General features: G+C 55.9%; 1 protein-coding gene across 4 annotated transcripts in view; it reads right to left on the minus strand.

Moving 5' to 3' along the window:
- Positions 1-4,689: 4,689 nt before the first annotated feature.
- The window catches only part of CRHR2 (corticotropin releasing hormone receptor 2), a 41,607-nt gene continuing 37,390 nt past the window's right edge, over positions 4,690-8,906 (minus strand). For 2 of the 4 annotated variants that reach the window (XM_007466102.1, XM_007466104.1), the window contains 4 exons: positions 6,835-6,920; positions 6,504-6,639; positions 6,036-6,077; positions 4,708-4,848 (listed from right to left, as the gene is read on the minus strand). In XM_007466102.1, the coding sequence (XP_007466164.1) occupies positions 4,708-4,848; positions 6,036-6,077; positions 6,504-6,639; positions 6,835-6,920 (405 nt within the window). Of the gene's footprint in view, positions 4,849-5,848; positions 5,867-6,035; positions 6,078-6,503; positions 6,640-6,834; positions 6,921-8,906 lie in introns of those variants that run through there. The other 2 variants (XM_007466103.1, XM_007466105.1) reach the window with 2 other exon arrangements.

Below are 8,906 nucleotides of genomic sequence, written 5' to 3' on the forward strand. Positions count from 1 at the left end.
CCCTCCTGCTGCAGATGCCCCTCCTTCGAGGTTTCCAGAAAAGCAGGTCACTCACTTTCCCTTTCTATAGTACACAAACGTGTGTGCGTGCGTGCGTGTGTGTGTGTGTGTGTGTGTGTGTGTGTGTTGTAAAGAAGAGACAAGAGATGTTCCCTTGTTCAGTGGCTCCCACACCAGACAGAAACCGAAACATTGTTGAAAGCGCTGATTCCTAGATCCCACCCAGTCTGGAAATAAAGTTTCCCCAAGTCTGCTCTCCGTTGATTCTGGGTGTCCTCGGAGCAGTGGGTCCCTAACCAGGCTCCTGGGCTGGAGGGACAGCTCTTGTCCACCAAACTCTCCCTGACCCTGGATGAAAACGTCACTCTAGGAAATGACTCCCCCGGGGCCTCGCAGACCCCAGAACGGCCTCACGATGGCGCCAGGCATGTAAAGGGGACGACTTGTTCTGAGGGTGCCCTTCACCTGTCTCTCCTGTAACAGCTCCCTTCTCATCCAGCTGCCTCACTGCCCCTGCGCCCCATCTGCCCACGGGGCTCTGGAGACACTTAGGAAGGAAGAGCAGCGAACTGGGTCTGTGTCTGTCAGTTCAGGGAGCTCCCGGGCCTGTATGGAGGGAAGTGGGAAAGAAACAGGGGAGGGTGGCTGAGGTTTTGTGTCCCATAAACCTTGTCTGGCTTGAGGCCACCATGGGCACAGGCTCAGAGATGTGGAAAAAGCAGAGGGCTGAGGAAGGTGGTGACTGCAAGGCTGACTGACCCCTGTTCCCCACGAGGACAGACAGAAAAGGACACTGAGAAATCCACCCAGGGAGAGATGCAGAGCACCGATCCTTTTTCCTGCTTTTACCTTGTACTGTTTGGGAGCTGTTTCTTCTCAACTAGATTTTGAGTTTCTTGAAACGGGAACCTTGCCTTATTTAGAGTGTTATTTCCATACTGGGCACACAGTGGTGCTCAGTAAATGGGGAATGACTGACTGATGGACATGTGTGTGTCTCATGTCTGGGTCTACCTCTGTGCGTCCCTAGGAGTCTCTCTGTGTCCATCTGGGCCCCCCTCTGTGACCCCAGGGCCCCGCTCTGTGCCATGTCTGCTTCCACGCCTGTGAGCCTCTGCGTGTGTCTCCTTCTGTATGTAAGTCCACGTGCTGGCGGTCAGTTTCTGCATCTTAACTCCACCTTAACTCCACCTTAACTCCACCTTAACTCCACCTTAACTCCACCTTAACTCCACCTTAACTCCATCTTAACTCCACCTTAACTCCACCTTAACTCCACCTTAACTCCACCTTAACTCCATCTTAACTCCACCTTAACTCCACCTTAACTCCACCTTTTCTGTTCTTCTGCTAGTTGTCTCCTCCACAGGAAACCAGGTCTAGAGGCTTCAGCCTCGCAAGGTAGCACCTTACACGGACCCTCCCAGCAGGGAAATGTCAGACTTGTGTTTCACTTCCCAGCATCACCTGCCATGCTTGCTGACGTATGTGTCGTTTACGGGCTCATACCCCAGCAGGCACTTTGTGGCCCGACTCTGATGATGAGCTGGGGGTGGCAGCCGTGCTGGGGACAGGGTTCTTTCTGTGGTCTCTCGCTGGCAGTGGGGCCGGAAGGCTGGTGTGAGGACTACCCTTGTGGTCTCAAGTCTCCCCCAGCTTTATAAATCAGGGGGCTGAAAGGGTTAAACAGGAGAACCTAAGGGCACAGGGGTCTGGGAACTTGCCTGCTAAAGAGGAGAGTCTGTTAATGAGGCCACTTTCCAGGAAGGCCAGCAGGCCAGGGCCTGTCTACACTGAAGCAGATGCTAACGAGCGGGCTTGGCTGCGAGGAACGGGGCCGAACGAGGTAAATGAGTGTAGGACCCAGAGAGAGGGCCTAATGGCTCTGGTGGCATTTCAAAGCCAGAGCTCCGTGGGGCCGTGACCAGGGGCCCCGGTGATGAGGGGATGCATGGTCAGCACAGGGCCGAGAAGGGGCCTCTCCCAACTGCCGAGGGAGCCGGTCAAACTGCTCCCTCTTGCTAGCCCTGCTGCATGAGGGTTAGCGACTTCGGGGCGCTCCAGGGCAGGCCCTCCAGGGAGCAGGCCGGTGCGGTAATGAGTGGCCAGGACTTGGCGCTGAGGCTGTGCAGAGGCCTGAGTTCTCTGCGCTGCTCCAATTGGCACTCAGCTCCTCCGGCAGCAGGGCTCTCCAAGTGGCCTACTGGGGCTGAGCCATTTGCAAGAGCCCCCTATGATGCTGATGGAAGCGGCCATCGTGTTGCCTCTCAGGGTGCAGGAGGACTTTCTAAGACCCGCAAGGGCTCTGTATCCGGGGGACGCAGGAAGTCAGGGCGCCCCAGCCCGCTCAGACGCACAGGTGTGAAACGGCGTATCTCACGCGTGCACCGCCCGGCCCAGGCACCAGAGGGCAGCCAGGTGCCCCGGGTGAAGCACCAAAGGAGCTTGCTCTCCACAGAACAAAGCCCTTCGCAAGTCTGAGATTTTTCGTTTCATTTTTCCCGGCCAAATTTAAAGAGGACTTAATCAAGTGGCCAGTTGACAGATCATTTTTGATGATAAATCACCATGCAATTTTGGGCACGCATCTCAGAAGGAATTCAGAGAATTGGCTGGCATCTCCTTATTTGTGTGAAAGGCTTCTCAGCATGTAGAGTATAAAAATGGAAAAAGAAAATGATGCTGAATCCTGATTCATCCATAGATTCACAAATAATTAATTTCTTATCTGTTTCACTAAGATGTGTTTTCAGTATTTTCCTTTTTAGGTTTAACAATCACTTATAAAATTTTTAGTATCTATGTTGTTTTAATCAACTGTACATTATATTTTACATCAAAAATTAGTTGTAATAACTCAATCCAGAAGACTTTCTAAAAAACTCTTAGAATCTTTGGTCACAGGAAATTATTTCAATTCCGATTTCTAAATATATATTTGTGGCAGAGGAGTATGATAAGGTGAGCGATAAAAAACTTGCAACGGTAAAAAATGCTGCATTAGCAAAAACAATTCTGTAGGGGGAATGGAGTGAAAACATAGGTTCAAAGAGAAAAGGAACAACTTAAAATTTCCAGCTGTTAAAGAAGAGCAGGTTGTGGGTTTTCTTTCTTTTTTTTTGTTTTTAAATAGATGAGAGTATTTAATCACGGCTGTGTTTGGATTTCATAAGATGTACTTTAAAGGGTTAGGGCAGTTTTATTTTAAAATGTAAATATTTACCAAATGCCAGAAATCACATCCCTCACAAGTTTTAAAACTTATGTGAAAAATATTAGATGTCAACTTAAAAATGTGCAAGATGGGACACATAATTTTTAAAAAATGGGGGAGGGGGCATACCTAGAGCAAAAGCCCTTTTGAACCCCAGCCCGATGGCTCCTCTGGCCCCTTGACTCCCACCTTCTCCTGGAGGGAAGGGCGGATGGAGGCCAGGATGGAGATGGCCCTGGTTGTGGCTCACGGAGACTGCAGTGGGCGGGGAGGGGAGCTGTTCTACACTTCCCTCCAGATTCCAGCACAGGAACAGGCCATGGCCTGCTTGGGGAGCTGGGCCTCTCCTTCACGCTGAATTAAACTGCCTTCAGCTGGGGAGGAGGGGCAGCTATTGGCCTGGGCAAACGCTAAGGGACAGACCTGCAGGCACAGGTGGAGAGGGAGAACCGGCCCCAGGCCAGGGCGAGAGTCTCTGCAAATGACGAAGGACCCAGACCACCGCCCTTGGCCCACAGCACGCCTTCAAACCTGAGGGGAGGCCGCGTTTCCACAGAGGCACAGTTTATTTCACAGACGGTGGAGATGTTGTTTCTGAAGGGGAGGCCGAAGCCCGGTCTCAGGTGTGGGCCGAGGGATTAGTTCCAGTCACCAAAGACGTACTTTGGTTTCTGCTATTTCTACCCTACTCCCCCTCCCAGCCTGCCGTCCCCCAGGCGTCTCCTCCCCGTTTCCTCCTACACCGTGTATCTGGTTGGTCTAAGCGTGTACGGCTGCCCTGGCAACGTCTTCCTCCCCACCTGCGCCTCCCCAAGGCCCTGAATCGGTGGACTAGGCTGAGAAGAGGGCTCTCAGAAAAGGAGGCAGCATCCTTCCAAGGGTCCGAGGGGCAGGAGGATTGGGTGTAGGTGAGGCTTCTCTAAGTGGGAGGCCCAGGGACGAAGCCAGTGGAACGAATCTCTTACTCCAGCTGCTGTGCCTCCCTCCAACTGCAGAGGGCGCCACAGAACTTAGAGGCAGAAGGCAGGGGGTGGGACCAACCATCACCCCGCCGCTGGTGGGAAGACCCTTGCCATGAGTGGGGCAAAGGAGCCCCAGGTCTGTCATGAGCTAGCTGTGTGACTTGGGCAGGCCCTCCCTGGCTCTGGGCCTCAGTTTCCTCATCTGTGAACAGGGCGATAGTGAGGATCCAGCCAGAGAGGCTGGTGTGGGCAATGCCTGAAGCCCTGTGACCCGCTGTCCTCCGGGGGTTCCCGTCACTTCCGGCTCAGCTCCCCCTCGCACTGAGACTTGGGGTCCAGCCGGCCCTGGTTCCCGAGAGCCCCTCGTGCTGCTGCATAGCCTCCCTCCTGCCGGCCTGGAGAGCTGGTCTCCCCCCTCCCTCTGCCCCCATCAGAGCCTGCGCAGCCGGGAGAACCCAGAGAAAGGTGCTGGAGGAGGATGGAGAGGCTGTCCCGATGGTGGAGTGATGGGCAAGGTGAGGGTGCTGAGGGTCATACAGCGGCCGTCTGCTTGATGCTGTGGAAGCTGATCCGCGTGGGTGACGTGGGGATGGACACGGCGCGGGCCCCGGGGACTCGGAGGGAGTGATGGTCCTGCCAGCGGTGCCACTTCCTCCTCGCAGCCGAGCGCACCTGCGGGGGAGGAGGCGGCTCAACGGGGCCTGTGGAGGCCAATGCTGGGTTCCGGCCAGTCCTCCCCCCTGCTCCCTGCCCCCTTGCAGGGCCACCAAGGGAGGCTGGGGCGGCCCCCCTGACTGCCACCCTCACATCCAGAGACCGGCTGTTTCCAAAAGCAGGGTCCTTCTCACCTCCTCTGCAGCCCTGGCCTCCTCTACCTCCTGAAAGACCTGCATTGCTTACCACAGCACGCAGCTGAGATGGAGAGCTGGTCATTTCGAGACCTGACCGTCACTGGTGCTGTTCTATTCTCATTTGTATTGCAATGAAAGAAGTTTTTTCTGCAAACCGGATCACGGCCCCCACATGCTAGCCTGGCACAGGGCTGAACACAGTAACTGTTCCGTAAGCATTCATTGTTTGCTTGCTTTAGTGGCTCCTTCGCTCCCTGCCCTCCAGCACATGCCGGTCTCCACTGCTGGACTTTCCTATCTGGGGTCTGCTTTAATTGACAGAGACCCAGGCATGCAGACCCCACCATTGCCCTGTGCACGGGCAGGTGAAGAGGCCTCAGGATGGCACTGGCACTCCTCTGGGGTGCCTGGAAGCTCTCGGGCCCTGGGAGGGTGTCTGCTTTTTGCCCCAGCACCCACTGTGTGTCCTCACCCAACACAGGCCTGAGTGAACATCTCCCCCAAGTCCGCCGTGCTGGGATTCTGGGCCTTGTAAGCTAACCAAGCTTCACCAGAGCCTGGCTCCCTGGAGCCCACCAAAAGGCGTGTGGCCTTCTCTGCGGCGGTAGGGGACAGGAAAGGACGCGCTGGTGTCTTTCTGCTCCCTGGGTCCATAAAGGCCTGGATGCACGGCTCACACCTGACTTGCTCCTGGAAAGCGCTCTCCTGTCATCACCTGCGTTCTGGCTGCCTTCTTCCTGTGGCCTGGGCTCCTGCCCACCCAGCTCTCCGAGTGCAATGAGAGAGTCGGTATATCGTTTCTGACCTGCAGAGTCAACCTTCTAAACTGGTTGGAGTCCCTCAGGCAGGATTCCTGTCTCCCCAAAGCTGGGTGGTTTCTCCAGACTTCCCCTCCCTTCTCCAGAGCAGAGCTGAGCAGAGCCAGGGATGCCCAAAGGGCTGGGGGGCTCCCCTCGAACTTCCCTGGAGTGGGGTCTGAGGACAGGCCTCCCGGGCCTGGTGTCATACCTCTCCATTGAAGAAGCAATAGAAGACGGACACAAAGAAACCCTGGGTAGAAAGAGGGAGACGTCAGTGACCTGCTCAGGGAGCCCCTCTGCCTGGGGGGTCGGGGGGTGGAGGGGGACAGGATGACTGGGGGAGCACTCTGACTCAGGACCCCGGAGGCTCAGAGCTGGGTAGGCACCCCCATCGTGGAGCAGCTGTACCGGGGTCCACCGCGAGCGACAGGCTGCCATGAGTCCTCAGAGCAGGGGCTGGGCTGGCAGGAGGTGCAGGCGAGGGTGACCCTGACCCAGTCGGGATGGGCCCACCTGGGCCCTGGGGTGGGAGTGACGGGGCCAGGGCCTGGGTTCAGGGTGTGCACGCGCTCGTATTTCAGTGCATACGAACTAAACCAAGCCAGCGAGGGCACGGGTGCCTGAGCACGCCAGGTCAGGGGCGCTCACTGTGGCCGCATCCCGCTACGTGCCCCACCTGGAACGACTGCAGGAAGGAGTTGAAATAGATGAACACGATCTGTGACAGCTCGTCCTCCCCAGGGCTGACAAAGAAGAGCATGTAGGTGACGCCCAGAAGGGGCAAGAGAACCAGGGTGGCCTTCACCGCCTTCCTGGGGAGGGGGGAAGGGTGACAAGACCCACCTGAGCCCCTGAGGCTCGTGGGGCCTCACTCGCTGGCATCTCTTCCGGGAGCCTGAGCGAGGGCCCTGGGTGAGGACTCAGAGGGCCCTGCCCAGAGGCAGGGGAATGGCCCAGATGGCCTCCTCATTCCTCCCCTGCTGAGGGTCAAGGCACCCATCACTCACCTGTACTGGATCGTCTCCGATGTGGTGGATGCTCGTAACTTTGTCATTAGGATCCTGACGATGTTGAACAGAAATATAAAATTGATCTGGAGGGACAGGGGCCAGAGAGGGAAAAAGGAAGGACCACGAGGTGGGGATGAGAGGAGAGGCAACCACCTCCCCTGTATCCCACTGAGAACCCACGTCCCACCCCACTCACCCCAGCACCTGCCTGGGGTCCCAAGGCCTCTGCTCCTCCCTCACTGGGGCAGGCAGGTACCCCACTTGCCGGGTCCCCTGTCACCTGAGGGCTCCAGAGCCTGCTTCTCCACACCCTGACCCGAGGGAGGAAAAGCAGCCTTGGAGGCAGTGCACAAGGGCGCAAAGGTCACTCCTTCCTGAGGCACCCCAAGCTCTGCCCGGCCCGCCCCCGCTGCTGCAGGGCCCCCACTTGTCAACTGAGGGTCCCCCTGAGGCCCTCTGGACAGAGGACAGCCCTGCCCTGGTGGAGCAGACCCGGCCAGATGGAGTGATTAATAACTCGGTTGCTGGGAGGAGTGATTAATCTCTCACCATTCGTCCCCTGCACCCAGGAAAACTCTAGATTCTTCGCAGACACGCCTGAGGCAATGGAGATGAACAGGCTGCTGGGCTGACTCCAGCAGTTGGCTCCTGGAAGGGCCTCATTTATCTTCATTCTGAGCCCTCTCTCAGCATCGGAGCCTGCCGCTCCCAGCCTCTCCCCGGGACCTGCCCGTGTGGCCTCCCGGGGCAGCCCTGTGCTGCATGTGGTCTCTGTGGGTGTGCAAGTGTCCTGTTAACCCGTGTCGGCTTGTCTGTGTGCCGCCTTCTCAATGCTCCCCGTGGGTCTGTGCTCTGTGTTTGTGTGTTTGCCTTGGTGTGTTCCTGTGTGAGTGTGGACCTGGGGACATGGACACACCTGTGTCTCTCTTCATCCATCTCCAAGTGCAAGTAGACAGGAAAGTGAGTGTTGTATGCCTAACACCCTGGGGATCTCTCACAGGAAAGTACCCACGGGTCAGAAGGAGATACATATTAGCCCAGGGGTGTCTGCTGGCTCACGTGTGTGCACATGTCTGAGTATGTGCGTGTGTTTATGCACACACACACACACACCCCTCCCAAGTCCTGGTCCTGAGACTCCGTCATTTCTGGAGCCTCCTAAGTTCTGAGGCTTGGGGACACAGGCAGACATCACGGGACACACATCCCTGTGGCCTCTGGATCACCCCTAAGCTTGAGGATACTCTGGGGCCCTGGGGGGCTCCCTCCTCAGCCACGGCCTGCTGTTCCAGTGACCACAGTAGCACAGCCTGGTGAACCCAGGGTGAGGGGTGGTGGAAGCGTTCAGCCAGGGCTGCCCATGGCCTACTGCACCTTGCTTCCTCTTAAGGCCTATCTAATTTCCAGCTCCTGGGTTTCTGGTCTATTCCCTTGGATCATGAGGTCACTTTAACACATAGGCCGATCCTAATTTTCTCATACAAGTGATACAAAATACTTGACCTTTTCCGATTCTTCATGACTTCTGTGAGAATAGAGGTTTTTGGAGTCAAAATGTATTCTCATTTCTTCCACATTTCCCTGCATTAAACCTTATTCACTAATCGTCCATAAACCCACTAACCAATTCACTCAGTTATCCACCCACTCTTATCCATCTATCCATCCATCCATTAATCCATCCAAATATTACTCAACCATCCATTCATTATTTTATCTATCCACCCACCCACCCACTTATTTAATGTGTAACATCCACCCATCTAAATATCTACTCAACATTCATCAGTTTATCTACCCACACACCCACCCACCCACTCACCCACTCACCCACTCATTCAACAGGTAACGTACATACATCCACTAACCACCCAACTACCCATCCATCTAGTCAATAAGCAATTGCTGAGCACCTCTGGGCCACAGGGCGCTGTTCCATGTGCTGAGGCAAGAGCAGGGACAGGGGCTGGTGCGGAGGGTCTGGGAGACAAGGCCTTATCCCCTCTGCTCACCCTAGGCAGGAGCTGGTGATGCTGCCTACACCCCACCTCAGGCTGGTCTGTGCAGCC

Source organism: Lipotes vexillifer, unplaced genomic scaffold, assembly GCF_000442215.2.
Source record: "Lipotes vexillifer unplaced genomic scaffold, Lipotes_vexillifer_v1.1 scaffold150, whole genome shotgun sequence".
Lineage (NCBI taxonomy): Eukaryota > Metazoa > Chordata > Mammalia > Artiodactyla > Lipotidae > Lipotes > Lipotes vexillifer.